The sequence below is a fragment of the Hesperophylax consimilis genome, chromosome 16 (assembly GCF_061612785.1).
Source record: "Hesperophylax consimilis isolate HC1 chromosome 16, BYU_Hcon_1.0, whole genome shotgun sequence".
NCBI lineage: Eukaryota > Metazoa > Arthropoda > Insecta > Trichoptera > Limnephilidae > Hesperophylax > Hesperophylax consimilis.
Genome location: NC_142851.1, coordinates 34056336 through 34073055, shown reverse-complemented (window position 1 = coordinate 34073055; position 16720 = coordinate 34056336). Strand labels below are relative to the sequence as shown.

Below are 16720 nucleotides of genomic sequence, written 5' to 3'. Positions count from 1 at the left end.
ATAACTAAGAACCTATTTTGTGCTTGTTTTTTCTATCTCCCCGACGTAAATTGTTGTTTCTTGTAGAGACTAATTAAGTTGAACCTAATTATTATTTCAATAATTTGAGCATATTTAATAATTAAGCGGGGTACGGAAATTCTCTCTTGAGAGTGGCCTTCAAAGAACCGTTTTTGATAGAAACATTAATAAGTATTGAAGCGGCAATCAAGAAACAATTGCTCCGTCCAATCTCCATTGTTTCGTCAATTTTAATTCGCCTGCATTTTTAAGTACCGGAATGGCAAAAAATCGACAAATCTGTCGGCCCCGTTAAAAAAACGAGAACAAATACGTGTCCGTTAACACTTGAAGAATAAATGGTTCGTGAACGAGCGGAACCTTTTTATTCGGCTTAATTCCCGATTGCTGCCATTGTTCACTCGCGTTCGAGGGAAAACTGCCATAGACTATTGACTGCCTCGAAGCTGCAGCGTTTCCCGTTTAGTTGCTGTGTTCGCACTGCTCCGCTACTTCGGAGAGTTACCCACAGATGGCAGATGGCGTTTTTGCAAATTTCTGCTGCTTTCTTTGCCACAAGAGTGTTGAGTGCGAGATTCGGGTGTTTCGAGTGCTTTTTGTATTGTCTTGCGGGTTTGAATGCGCCAGGAAAATTGACATAAAGGAGGTTTGGTAAAAAGGAAACAGTTGGAAACATTATGCATTCGATTACATTTTAATTGAAGACTTTTTTATTGTGATTTGAAATTCATTATCGTGATTATTCTTTGGGTTATTATGCCATTTTTCACGGAGAAAAATGAATAGGTATATAATATGACCGGTCGGTGGCCGAGTTGACATCGCGCTTGGGTAGTGTGTTCAATTCCTCGGCTGGCTAAGTCCTCCATCACAACACAAGCAACATTTTCCGCTTTCTGTGGTGATAGTAGGAGATTTTCAAATATTGTCAGGTTATTCGTAACTCGGGAATGTTTGTCTTAAAAAATATATATATATATACACTATATATCTGATTTATTAAAAATCTCTTCAAATTATTCGTAATCCGGTTAAAAACGGGATTGCAGGCCGTTTCCTGATATTTTTTCGTCAATTTCTCATATATATCGTATCATGTTTTCATGCATCTACATTTTCCTTGATAATATTTAATTACGAAATGCGAAAATATAATGATTTTTATGAACACTTGTTCCGATGCCGTGATAATGCATTCTTCTTTTACTAAAAGTTTAACAGAAAACCTATCAATTCATTCGTTAAGGGCCTGCAATCCCGCTTTTAACCGGATTAAGAATGATTTGATGGGATTCTTATTAATTTCCAATATTTAATATCGGTAAGTTTCAGGCCTTCTCCTTCTTCAGCCAACGTTTTGGAGAGCGTTCAGTGTCTTATTACCAGGGGCCGATGTTTGAAGATTGTGGTGAAGTCTGTGCTTATGTATCTACGAGTTAACTATTTTTAAACTTACAGATAAAACCTACTTACTATGAAAATCAGAGCAACAGGGTTCTATCTGTCAGTGCTGTCGCTAAGTAAACTTCACTGTTTACAATAGTCCAATCACTCTTGTCTATTATATGCTTGCGGTAAAACAATACACTAATCAGCAGTAACAATGTGCATCAACAACACTCGCCGATATTTGCAGTCATGCTCGTTGTCGTTGCTCCATGGCACTGACTTGATCATGTAACACTTCAAGATCTGCCTGTACTCTAGTCAACCTTGATATCCACCTTCCGATGCATGCGTATATACATGCATCAGTTGATACACCAAACATTTTATCCCAAATTAACATCAATATTCCATCAAGAAAATCAACAAGGAGGATGAAAGACATTTTCTATATTAAAGCCTACCACACAAATACAGGATATTTTTCCCCTGTACCGCGAACATTACGAAATTATGACATTATACAATATACATGGCTCTAATAATGAAATAGACATTTTTAATGACCAATTTAAACACTTCAAAAAAATGTATTACCTTTAATCATATTAAGCTGATATTGTGATGAAACCCTTTATTTAATGAGAAGCAACATTGTACCTACCTAATAAGTATCTCACCAGTACAGGTGTGACAATAACAAATCGTTTATGAACATATTTGTATTTACCTTTTACCCATTCTTATTTGTTATTTACTTCTGCATATTTAGCTAATTCATTTTGTTACTATTTTTGTTACTATTATTTGTTATTGTTATGTATTTAAACATCCATGTATGTAAATTCTTGGGCACCATGCCTGTTTTATGTACTTAAATAAAATACCTTCCTCCACTCCAATCCAATCTCAGGTGACATCGGGCATACGGGAATACAATATAATATTTCAAATAGCGATAAAATGACAATAAAACGCAAGACGTACATAATAATCCGTTATTTTTTATTGACTTAATTATAACATTATGTGTACCTGTATGGAACAATAATATACACTGAAATGAAATAGATCTTAACACATAACATACGGTTATCTCATTCATCTACATTTTCTCAATGTTTGTCAACCCGTTCAATAATGTAATACATATAAAGGTGGGAGCAATAAAATACAGGTTAACAGTTTTTTTTATCTGTCACGAAAAACAACATACCTGAAAACATATCTAATCAAACAAAAAAAATGTAGTTAGTTATACATCATAATATTGCTATACTTTGCAAACCACCTAACAAAATGAGTTTGAAATACATATTTCGAAAACATATCTGAATGCAAACATACTTCATGAAATGTGAAAAAAATCAAAGTTACATTTTTTTTCAAATGAGGCAAAGTTATCATTTAAGGGTCAAATTAAGGTATTTTTACAGTAAATACTATTTAGAATTTTTAAAATATAGTCTTATGTATAATTTTTTGTATTATTTAAGGTTTTTAATGTTATAATAACGTAAAAAACGTTAAATAAATTTGTATTTATAAATTTTCATACGATATGTTCTGCACAATAAATATGAATTTCTTAGAATTTATTTACACTCGAGAGCTCGAGCACTTACAAAAATATTTCACGCAAAATTGACATCACAATATAAAAATGCAGTAGGTCCGAGATACTACACAAATTGCCGCTTTGTCAAAAACAATAATTGCTGATCGAAAATCGATCAACATTAGAACATGACGACAAATTTCAAACATTGCACTAAATACATTGAGGTTAAATATACTTTTATCACTGCACCGGGATTACCACGAAATCCCGGAGCTATCAAATAGTAGGTAAAACGCTTCAACATATTTTTCCGAACAAGAAATCTGCAAACACTGATCATAAAAAGCGCAGTGTAACTCTAAGATAATTTTAAAAGCATGGGAAATATAGCCTTTACACTGTCCGCCGACCCCCATCAACCAAGAGTAACATAAAACAATTTCGTCCATCTGTAAAACTATGGTTTTCATTGCAAAATATTTTTGGAAAATGGGACTAAGCACAAAGCCAAAAGAAACAGATCAGTTGCAGCCAAGTACACAAGGATCGTTCAGAGTCTAGGTCCATAGGGAAATGGATTGAGGCTTACATGGAATCTGTCATTAAACTAATTTATTCATCTGACATCGCATTTTTTAGACGTTATGTATAAGCAACAGCATTAGACGTGTGTTACACGCCCAGTCTGACATCATTTCAGTCCATAATTTCAGACTGATTAAAATGTGTCAATCCGGTTAATCAGTACGCCATTCAATACATTATGCGATCAGTTTGATGTCATTCTGACCACAATTACAGACTGAATCGAAAGAGAGATCGTGGGTGTTTTCTTAGGTATTTCATTTAGTCATTGTGGGTGTTACACGCTAGGTCTGGCCTCAGTCGAGTCCATAATGACGACACACTGAAAGTAGAATGTGTAAATTGACCAACGGACTGATGAACCGGGTCGACGGATATTAAAATATGTTTCATCCGTCTGGAATTATTGGCTGGACTGATCCCAGACTGAGCGTGTAACACTTGTCCTGTCTACAGAAGAGCACAGAGCGTTTTAATGGTCAGCATGAACAGATTTTGTTTTTATGTTAGGGATATGCGGCGGTGTTACCATTATATATTATTTAGACACCTAATTAATATTAGACCAAATATTAACGCCTCTGGTACCCCCATTGGTTCTGGGAATCCCTGGACTGTCCCTGGGCCCCCCTGCCCCTGTAGCCGCCACGGCTCTGAGAACTGTCTCTGTTCTGGTTGTAGCCTCCCCTGGAGCCACCGTCTCTGGAGTTATATCCCCCGGAGCTGGGGTTGTGGCCCCTCTGGCTGGGGTTGCTGTCTCTCTGGTTGTAGTTGTTCCTGCCCTGGTAGCCCCCGCCCCCGCCCCCGCCGCCGCCGCCGCCCCTGCTGTCTCTAGACTGGTAGCCTCTGTCGCTGGAGTTATACCCGCCGCGGGATGAACTGTTGTACCCGCCCGTACCCGATGACTGGTCGTCGAAGCGGGAGCGCTTGGGCTCGGAGCCGCCGCGGCCAGAGTTATATGAGCCCCGCCCTCCGTAACTATTTCCTGTGGACAAGAAAACATACAAATAAATATTTTATCACACTAAACTCCGTTGCTGATATCATATAACATATCATGGCACGGCAAATTTGTTTGGTTGGGAAAGAAAAATATAAAATAAAACATCGTAAACGACGCTTCTTGGCCGAAATTTTAATTTTTAACAACAAATTTGTGTTACAACGAAAATAATCGGTTGTTTGTAATTGAGTAGCGATTTTACAGAGAGAAATATCTACCCCAAAAGGTTTTGTAATTTTATTTTAAGCAGCTATTTCAGTTTTCAAAATATACATATATATTTACTTGCTTTATGTGTAACAGAAAAATATTAATTTTCAGGTGAAATATCTACATACCTACATCTATATAAAAGTGGAATAACTAGGTAGGTATACAATGTAAAAGATTATAGAAGCGTGTAACCGACTTAGTACCTATTGGTTCTAGACCGTTTAGCACGCGGTCTGTCTCTCTTACACTTGAATAATTACTAATTTCGTAATCATGATGAAACACAGTTTTGTATGGAAATATAGGCGCCGTATAGGAGGCCTATAGTTGGATCACAAAACACGCCCTTCACGCGGCACTTCTTGTGTTATTCATAATGTCCAACAGCTAATTGAATGTGGATTTAAAGATTATCATAAAATATTGACCCGTGTGATTATTCCCTTAAAACTAACTGTGCCACGAAAAAAACAGTTTTTGAAGATAACATTCACCTTTTAACATATATACATATTAGGTAGGAAAAATATTATTTCTATTAATTAACTTACAAGTTGCCTCTAAACCAAGAAAAATCGAATTCCTCTAGCTAATTTGTTCGCTTTTCAGAACAGCTCACATGGTCTTATATAAATCGTTGTTTCCCTTTCTGTCGTAGTGAGAAATATGATCTAAACGGAGTTAGAAAGAGAAAACACCAAGCTTTATATTCAAATACAGAAGTTAACCACAGAATAATTAACATGTACACGTACACTTCCATGAAACTAAAGGTTCCGACTGCAATTAGAAAAAACATTATGAAACTGCGAATTTTTATTAATCATTTTTATATGAAACGGCAAAAAGGCGAGGTATCAGTAATGTTTATATTACATGGAGAATAATTACTGATATGAAATAGTTCAGTCACAAATGAATTGACAGAGTTCCTAACAAAGTATCAGTTAAAAGCGAATGTTTTATGAGGACGGCGGAACATGTCTTCAAATATTGATACGGACAAATTGATGTTGTCGCATTCCGTCATGACATTTATTGACAAATTTATTGGAAAAGAACACATGTTCTCCATATATTCTGAACGACTAATATTTTAACAGAAAATTGGCATGCTATCACCTTTTTAACCGGATCTTTTGTCTCCGTATATACGAGTATTATATCTACCTTTATTCGTACATATAAGAAATGAGATGTATGTGTGACTTATCGAAGCAATGGTGGCAAAGTCCGCGAGGGAAGAGGCAGAGAAGTGAAGTAAAAATCACAACAAATACTGATTATAAGAAGTCTCAAACATAAATTATCTCTCAATGGCTTTAAATTGATTTGGGTACAATATTTTTACGGGCAGTTTCAGCGTTTGCAATTATTTGCCTAAAAAACTTGAGGGATTGGTTTATAAAGTGTAAAAGTGCAAACGCCACTTCACAATCCATTAGAAATAGTTCACTTTGGCTTTTAAAGGAACGGCTTGAAATGGTCACTCAACATTGCGGTCACTGCGGAAGGTTGCACTATGCACTATGCACTATGCACTATGCACTATGCACTATGCTATGCACTCACACATATAGTAGAGACACACTCCAAATACATCAGATATAAAGTGACATTACTATCATTTAATTGCATATTAATAGTCCAGTGTGCGAAATCCAGAACCAGTCACAGTTAATACACAGTACTATCTATCAGTACCAAATACTAATTCTCAGATATCGAACTTTATAAAGGAAATGCGAGCAAGAACCAATTATTTAGTCGGCATTGAGTGCAGCATTTAGTAGAAGGCTTTACATCAAAAGTTAAAATATTTTACTTAAGGCCAAGCACTACGAAGTTATACAAAATCATGTGTTTTTGGTTTAAAATTGTGATAGCTTCAAAATAGTTTTGATGCCTTCATTAAATACTGCGAGTAGAACACATCTTGCCTTTGAAATAATCGAGCTATTTTTTTAAAGTCTTTTTACAAGTCTAGTAAAATAAAGTATATGTGCGGGTTCAATTCCCGTCGGTGGCATTTATTTTTACTCGGGAAATATTTTAAATTTGTATGGATATTTCAGGTGACTAATTATTGCTTATAATAATTTGTTATAATATAATGTTATTGGAGGTTTATTTCATAATGTACGATTTTAAGTCGATAGATTGTATGAGAACCCTCTATATTTCATTAGTCAGAAGTCAATTGGAGTATAATTCACCTATTTGGTCCCCTTTATATAAAGTTCACTCCAATAATATAGAAAGAGTTCAGCACAAATTTCTTAAGTACGTAAATTTTAAGCTCAGAATTCCTATTGATTACATTAATTATGTCAGTTTGATGAATCAATTGCATCTAATAACACTGTCCGACAGGAGAATTATTTCAGACCTGGTTGTGTTACACAGAGTCTTAACAACTTAATTGATAGTCCTGCCATCGTTGCCACTATTAAACTCCATGTGCCGACTAGGAATACAATACAAAATATAACATTCTTCTGCAATACATACACGACCAACTATCAGACACACTCACTGACCAATAGGATGCATGATCTGGGCAACAAGCATGGAGGTTCTATTGATTTATTTATTGACTCCATTTATAGAATTAAGCATAATCTATACCAACACTGTCGAATCCTACAAATTAGAGTAGCGTTGTAAATTAGTTTTAATGATTTGTCTTAAATGTAGTGTTGTTCTAATTTCTTTTTTACTTTATGTTACTCTTAAGTTTTACTAATATTGCTTCATACCTATTTAGTTTTCTTTTTTTTTAATCATTTCTTAATATTTTCTCATTATACTTGGAGAAGCAGTAGACTTAAAATTAGTTTGAAATAATATTTTAAACTTAAAATTAAAAATACTGATACTATAGACCTCTCTTGTAATTCTCGCATAGATTTCGCTCTACATGTAAAGTGATAATGAATTAAGTCATATATGCATTAATCAGCTGGATTCATCCGAATTATATTATTTGACAAAAGAGGGCACAACTATTCCAGTTTGGTCGATTTAAGACTAAAGGATTAAAATATTTTGTCACAATAAAGTGACAGTACTTTAGAATTACAATAAGTAAATTCTTTTTTTATTCAAAATTCTACTCTCTTGAGAGCTTGTCGTGTCAGATTATAATTTCATGGCGCGAATGCAAGTGTTATTGTGCCGATTGCCGTCCGCTGCCGAATTTGGAGATAAAGGAATCGCTGCAAAACTCAATGCGAGTGATAGATTCGGTGAGTCTTCTGTTTTTATGTATTTGGTGGCTGGATTATGATTTGTTACTTTTCCTGCAGAGTGAAATTTGTAATTAATCCATTTTTTCATAGGGAATTAATTATTCCCTGGTGGTCTGTGTGGCTTACAAGACAGATCTTGTAACCAATACTCGAAATCACAATTTTACATCTGTGTATTTTGTACCTACTTTACAATGGATTAAATCTATTTACTGTCAGTATCTCCTGTATAATACAGATATTCTCCTATGTACACTGCATCATGTATCACTTTTATGTAAAAGCCTTTTTAGGCGTATATATAAATAAATAATGAATGCATATGGCGGAATCTGTTCGCTAGCGATAAGTACGTATTGAAACAATTCCTTTCTCCTTGCAGCCCATCGGGCTCTAGCTGGTGGCTTCTCGCTCCCCGCCCAGTGCCGCCCGGGAGTGTTTAATCGCGGATTTGCATTAGTCCCGCTATTGTGCGGCGGGGATCAGAGACGACATCGACACATCGGCCCTCACTGCCTTCTTGAATAGGGCGGCTAGTGGAGCGGCTCACACCGCCCCCGCCCAAACGGCGCATTGTTCACAAGTACCTGCAGCCTACTCATTATGTGTTGCAAGTTGCAAACTACCTGAGAAATTAATTATACCTGTTAAGTTCAGTAAAGATTCGATTTTCAAATGTAAAATTAAATAAGCAGGTAGGTTCAATTTTATTGGAATAATTTTTTTAATAAATTTTAAAGGTAATACCCATGAATGTTAATATTAATCACTGAAGAATAAGATAATACAGGGTTTTCCAATAAGAGGTTTTATTTTGAATAGCCCGCTATTTCGGTAGATGTTACTTTGAAGCTGTCATTTTTTGACATTTGACAAGTAGAAACTACGCCATTAATAAAAATGGAACGATACACACTTCAGCAACGCATTGAAATTATTAAAATTCACTTGAGTGAATCAAATGCAAATCATCTTGAATGATGAGGCCCATTTCCACCTCGGTGGCTTCGTCAACAAGCAAAATTGTCGCATCTGGGGCTCGGAAAACCCAAGAGTTATTGTTGAAAAGCCTCTATATCCTTAACGTGTAACTGTTTGGTGAGGTTTATGGTCCGGCGGAGTCATTGGACCTTACTTTTTCGAAAATGAGGCTGGAGCAACAGTTACGGTGAATGGCTCGCTATCGAGAGATTATTAATGATTTTTTATGGCCGGAATTGGATGGTATTGATCTGGACAACGTTTACTTTCAACAAGACGGCGCTACGTGCCACACAAGCAACGAAACCGTTGATCTTTTACGATTGAATATCAAAATAACACCTCTTATTGGAAAACCCTGTATTTTTAAAAAAAAAAATTTTATATTAACTCCACACAGGAGGCCCTGAAGAAAATAATTTCCCTCAGGGCCTATGTCATCTTTGGGGATGCTGTGTGGAGGGTCTTTTTGTGGAGAGGAAGGAGTGAACATGGGTCTTGAAGAGTCCCATGTTGTAGGAGGGAGGAAACACAGAGGCCGGCAGCTCGTTCCACAGCCGAGCTGTTGAACTTAAGAACGAATCGTAGAAGCGACCCGTTCTCATGTGACAAATGTCAACCGTGTACAAATGTTGGGCGCGCGTTTGGCGTGTATCCCGACTACGCACCGGTGCCGAAGGGATCAATGACGCTAATTCCTCAGAGCATCTTCCATTAATAAATGTAATGTCTGGGATTACAAGTGTGAGTTTTATAACTTGGTATTAAATATACTTGAGTACGGGAGGCTTGAATAAATGGTTGATTTATTCACGTTAACAAGAAGTTTACTATGGTAGATGATTACAATAAAGGTCTTACTGGACACATGTATTGATAGAGTCTATCTGATCTACATCTATCTACCTATCTATCTATCTGATAGAGTTATTCTGCTGGGTACTAGAAATACAAACGAGCTCCCGACCTATGAATCGGATATCATCGGGTGCAGTCGGAACTTTCATTATTATTGTGAAGTTAGAAAAATACTAAGTTGTTTTACTTAGTGTAGGGTGAGACGACGATAGAGCCCACACATAGAGTAATGCGATCTCACCCCCCCCCCTCTTCTATAGCAGACCATCATACTAAATAATATTGGCGCAGCCGGTAAAGAGGAAAAATGGTTTTTTGGACTTTTCTTTAGTGAATGATGCTGATGTATTTCGAGATCATTGTTTCAAATCGTTCCTAGTGTTGAAATAATGATTTAAATATGCCACAATTTTTTCAAGCAAAATCTTACTTTTACAAATGTGTAATGCAAGCGAAAAATAATGCATTTTGGTCAGGGCTTATTTTGTCATTGGTCTTCCGCGCACATTAAACTTTGCGACACTCGTTAATCAAAGAACCTACAAAAACCACACTGGCGCAGCCGGTAGGATATTTTTTATAAACATTATGATTGGAAATAATCTTCTATTATAAGTTTTTGATTTGCATCTAGCGGAGTGTCTATGAAGAAATCATGGATGCATAAGGAGAAGGAAGCGCAACACGGCTTAGCATCTAAAAAGACTAATAAAAGATTAATTAGCAAGAGGGAGAAGGCAATATCCATACGCCTCTATTAAATCTAAGTTTGTCACTTCAGACTTCTTTATTATACCGAAGACACCATACAGGGAGACTCGACGGCTGGCGCGCTAATCTCGGCGGCTCGAGTAGGCACTAGAAAGGTATTAGTTGTAAATAGACTAAATAGTAGGCAGGGGTAAGTGCCTACCCACTTCCTCAGTCTCTAAACCTGGCAACTCCGAACCTCGAAACAGTAACAATTTTAAAAAAAAATAACACATTCTATTTTTGAAATCAATTTGGGCGGTCGGCGGATGGGCAAATCCAAATCGGCAGAAGAATTGAAAGGGGTTGGAGTTGGGCAGTTAATTAGGAATTATCAATTTTTGGCACCACCGTATTAATCATGACCAAAAAACATTTTTTTGCGGATTTCTTCTCCTTCAAAAAACCCACTTTTTCTTAGCATTTTGCATATGATAAATAAATCTATTATATTAATACGCTAACGTACGCCGTACACACTCACTACATGTGTGCTAGATACAAACGAAATTGCTGCCATCTTAAAGCTTCCCTTACAAACTATTATTAATATACGCAAACGTAAATCCCTAGGGCCTTAATAATAATAATACGTTTAAATTTAAAACACGTTCATTAGTAAGGGGGCTAGTGTCTAAATAAATATACACAGGAATCCAATTGAAATTAGATCTCGGATAGAAATGTTTATCTCCGTGAAGCTAATTATTTAAAAAGCTTTCATTTTGTGTTGAATATTTTTAGTTTAGAAGGATTCAAGTATTTGAGAGTTTGACGTAGGTACTTGGCTGGAGTTTGGAGAAATGTACAATGGAAAAAGGAATTATACGGAAGAGAAAATGGAACACGGCTGTAGAAGTGCAGAGTGGAACCCCAAAGAACGCTGATGGTAGATGGCTTCTTACGAACAGGGTGATACGGATTCACTAAAACTATCCATTAACATATTTTGAAAAATATTTTATAAGATTTCGAAAAATATGTGCAGCTGTGGAAGCGACTGAAGGAAGAAGTCGACTGCGTTGAAGTCCCTTCTTCTATAAGGGTAAATAAGAATCCGGTACTCTGAGGATCTGGCACAGTAGATAGGCGTGACTATCGACGATTTTATATATTTATATTTTTTTACTATTGATTTCCCGAGCACGGTCGCGCTGATGATATCCAAGCCGATGTTGAACGCAATAAATCAGAATCGATATACGCTGGCAATACTGGCGCATCTCTCTATGAATTTACATTCCAAAACGGCAGACGGCTACGTAAAAGTTAATAAATTGACGATGTAGAATTGAAACTTTAACTTTCATATACACTGGCAGGCCGCATGTACTTTTTGATACTAAAAAGGGAGTTAATTAGTTCATGAGGTCATTAATCATAACAACTTGTTTCTCGAAGCTGGAACGAAATCTATTGATCGCGTCTTAGATGAATTAATTATAGTGTGTACGATTTCATTCGGTTCTAAGAGCTTAGTTAGTTCATCGCCATTCATTTATAGGCCAGTTATTTTGCATAACGAACGACTGTGTGCATATTGGCAGCGTATCCGATATCCCGGGGGCCGCGCTAAATGTAGCGGTTTTCGTCTACCGACTGTCATAATCACATTCTGACAGTGCTCGCAAATATCGCTGACCATAGATAACAGATTTCGTCAAGATCGTATTGACATAAGACTTTATCGATCGTCCGTGCTAGACCTCCAGGTCGCAAACAATTGCTGTATCTGTCATTCTTAGCATCCTGTTCCCGGCATTGTTACAAAATTCACGCCATGTTTAAAGTCTCGACGACATAAGTAGCCACAACCTCAACCAACTGGTCGCGGGAGACTGGAATCGCCGACGTGTTGACAAAACGTCGGCAACAAGTAGGATGTTCCTCGCAGATGTATGCCATTAGTCGAAACTTCAATTAACTTGTTCGACATGGTTTATATGCAATCGGGAGCGTATTTATGTTAGGACCACGTTTCGAGAGGTGGTGGAGATGTAGGTCTCGTGATTTCCGTATCGACGTGTATAAACTGTGCGCGACAAGATGTCTGCGACGTGAATGCAAAACATCAGTATCGGATACTTGCGTATTCCCGTGTGAGAAGGGCCGAAGTGCGATACCAACTTTAGTGTCTCACTGTAGGTAAAGGTGCTGGTACCTGTAAATGTGAAGGCGGCAAAGTCAAAGGGAATTACAAAATTATATGTTCAGGAGGCGCGGAGGACGGAAAATTCACTCAAAGGACAATATCAAAGGGCGGTGACGGTTTATCGCGAGCATTCGGGGAGAGGAAGGGGACAGAGAAACACATAAGAGCTCTGTTTTACCTAAGAGTGGGTGGAAAAGTACCCCGGCTGTATTCTACGTGTTATATGACAACCTTTATACACTAGAAATTCTTTAAATACGTGTATCTACATGAAAATCGATGTCGCCACTGACTACCTACCTACCTTTTGGATCTAGCTCATTTAGCGCCCTTGAGGTGATTTTGCACAAAAAAGGCGCTATAAAAATCATCCAAATATTGTTATTATTATAGATATGCACTCTGTTTCACTTACCGGTGAAAAACCACCATTCAGAATTGAAACGGCTTTCGCCGTTGTTGTTGACCAGATCTGAAAAGCCATACACTTCCCCACCTTCCCCTCCCCACTCAGTCTCATAACATACCCCAATTGGGGATGCCATAGTCTCACTGGCTCCAGACGTTTAGGATGCCAACTGTTAACATATGTATGTGTCCAGTACACACTTTCTAGTGGTAATCCAAGAATTTATTGATTTCAAATAGTGTTTGTGGCTTCCTGGAATTTTGAAGTGGAATCAGAAAATAGCTAAAAAATCATATAGTAGATATTTGGAAAATCGTCACCACAATTGGACGGGGTTCTAGCTTCACTTCACCTTGTTCTGAGATGTGAGGTGTCAAAGTTTGCAAAAACGATCTCTTAATTTCTGGAGAAGCAGTAGACTTAAAATTAGTTTGAAATAAAATATTGAATTAAAAATAGTGGATAAGATAGACCGATTTTGATAGATAGATAGATTAGATAGATTTTGTTCTGAAGGTAAAGTGATAATGAATTACAGTCATCTATGCATTAATCAGCTGGATTCATCCGAATTATATTATTTGACAAAAGAGGGCACCACTATTCCTGTTAAAAATATTTTTGTCACAATAAAGTGACAGTACTTTATAATTACAATGTGTTAATTCTTTTTTATTCAAAATTCTACTCTCTTGAGAGCTGGTCGTGACAGATTATAATTTCATGGTGCGAATGCAAGTGTTATTGTGCCCATTGCCATCTGCTGCCGATTTTGAAGATTAAGGAATCGCTGCAAAACTCAATGCGAGTGATAGATTCGGTGAGTCTTCTGTTTTATGTATTTGGTGGCTGGATTATGATTTGTTACTTTTCCTGCAGAGTAAATTTTGTAATCAACCCATTTTTTCATAGGGAATTAATTATTCCCTGATGATCTGTGTGGCTTACAAGCCAGATCATCACCAATATCTATTTATCGATTTCGATGTTGAATCTTTTGTTAAGTATTTTATTTAACATATTTTAAAGGAAAATATTTAAATATTATATTAAAATATTTAAATACGACGAATGCCTAGCATTTCAGAACATGCCTAAGCGTGCAGATAGAACCATATGCAACCAGCTAGAGCATACTAATTCATTGCATAAGGTCCTAACTACATTTCCATAATGCCATCCCAAGATATGTCCACATTCTAATTAAATATTTTTAATTATTGAAGACAATATTAGCGATTCCATTAGCTCAGTTGGTAGAGCGGTGCCCCGGCAAGGCAACGGTCCTGGGTTCGAGTCCTAGGTGTGACCGTATCCTTTTCTGATTTTTCTGTTTCAAATTTTCGTTTAGGAATCGCTAATATTGTCTTCAATAATTAAATATTACAATTTAAAGTTTTACTCATTAAGTTATTTAAAAAAAAAAACAAATATATTCATCCTAGACTTGCAGAAAAAGTCAATAGATGTCGCACATTAAAATTAAAATAAGATATATTTATCTAAGACACTGTCTAGATTGCATTTAGTTCGAGTTGAATCTTGCGATCATACATAAATATGGCAGTCAATAAAAATGTGCGATGAGAAAATGAAGACAACGTTGGTAGTTCTTATTCGAAGTGTGATACAGTTAAATATGACCGAAGGAGATAGGGTCCCATTAGCTCAGTTGGTAGAGCGGTGCCCCGGCAAGGAAAGGGTTCTGGGTTCGAGTCCTAGATGTGACCGTATCTTTTTCTAATTTTTCTGTTTCAAATTTTCGTTTACGAATCGCTAATAATGTCTTCAATAATTAAATATTTTAATTTGAGGTTTTGCTCATTAAGTTATACCAAAAAAATAAATATTTTTATTTAAAATATGTTAAACTAAAATACTTTACACAAGATTAAACCTCAAAATAGATAGATTATGAGAAATCGTCTTTGCAAACGTTGACACCTCAGAACATGGTAAGGCGAAGTTAGAACCCTATCCAACTAAAGTGACGAACTAATGCGTCTCGTAAAAACGATCAACTGTCAGATAGAAAAAGACAATTGCAAAATATTTTCGAAGGAAGCAAATACTTTGGGGTGTGACATATTGAATGAAAAAAACATACACTTAGTAAGACACCACTTTATTTTTGAATTAATAACAATAGCCAACCGGGTTTCGCTTGTCCCAAGCTTCATCAGGACTAAATATCAACTAAAGCAAATTAGATACAGGCACATATAAATATAGGTAAATGAAAACAATGAGTGAAAGAGATACAAAACAGATAGAAAGAGATGCAAATAGAAAATGTGGAGACAAATTATTAAGGATGATGAGGAGGGTGGGGGGGAAGGAAATAACAGTTTCAGCGGCGGAATAAATTTAATATGGGACTATCAGATAAATTAATTTGGTTATTACCAAATTAATTTATCATTGGGTTAATCAATCAATTAGGTTACCAAATTAATTTATCTGATAGTCCCATATTAAATTTATTCCGCCGCTGAAACTGTTATTTCCTTCCCCCCCACCCTCCTCATCATCCTTAATAATTTGTCTCCACATTTTCTATTTGCATCTCTTTCTATCTGTTTTGTATCTCTTTCACTCATTGTTTTCATTTACCTATATTTATATGTGCCTGTATCTAATTTGCTTTAGTTGATATTTAGTCCTGATGAAGCTTGGGACAAGCGAAACCCGGTTGGCTATTGTTATTAATTCAAAAATAAAGTGGTGTCTTACTAAGTGTATGTTTTTTTCATACAATTGCAAAAGGTTCAAAGTGATGTTAGAACCTTGAAAACTAAATGGAAAATTTAAAAACTTGATTTTAGAACTTCGTCATACAAGTATCTACGGAAATACAACACAGATGGATCTGAAAGTCATTTTCGTTGTAGAAATGAGCAAAAAAATGGTTTTTGCATTTAAAGTTCACTTTTGAAAAACACTGTCAGTTAGAACCTTGTCGAACTGAGGTGACGATATATTATATTACTATAACTTATTTTGGGATTATTAGATTTTTTATTAATATCCAGCTATAAGTACTTTTATGGAAATAATATACATATATCGTCTGTAAGCAATACCTCCTAGATCACAAGGCCGTGAAAACTCATTAAAAGCAGCCTTCTAAATTGTATGGGATTTTACAAAAAAAAAATTAAAAAAAGTCGATATTTTATTTATTTATTAGAACATCTTTAAAAATCAATAAAAATACATTTTTTGGGTTTCTCATACAAGTTGGAGGTTGATTTGATTCATTGTCCCGGCCTTGTGATCTAGGAGTTGCTTCACCACAGTTAGATAATGCTCTCAGAGGGCGAAACAGCTGTCACGCGTAATAATAATAATTACACAGCAAAACTTCTTTATGAATTTTATAATAATATTATTGAATACACATACAAAAAGAAGATATATTATATATATGGTAAAGATACACACTTCCACCAAAAAACCATTAATAAAGTGCACAAGGCTCGTCTTCGTGGGATTCACAGACATCTCAAGTACAGAGGTTGGGTGCAGACTGCAGACTCGGTTGCATTCC

At 36.1% G+C, this 16720-nt stretch overlaps 1 protein-coding gene across 1 annotated transcript in view; it reads right to left on the bottom strand.

Annotated features, from left to right (window-relative positions):
• Positions 1 to 2391: 2391 nt before the first annotated feature.
• Positions 2392 to 16720, bottom strand: part of Rat1 (5'-3' exoribonuclease 2 Rat1) — an 86390-nt gene continuing 72061 nt past the window's right edge. The window contains exon 17 of the mRNA XM_089640766.1: positions 2392 to 4538. Coding sequence (XP_089496892.1) covers positions 4126 to 4538 — 413 coding nt within the window. The 3' untranslated portion in view covers positions 2392 to 4125. The remainder of the gene's footprint in view (positions 4539 to 16720) is intronic.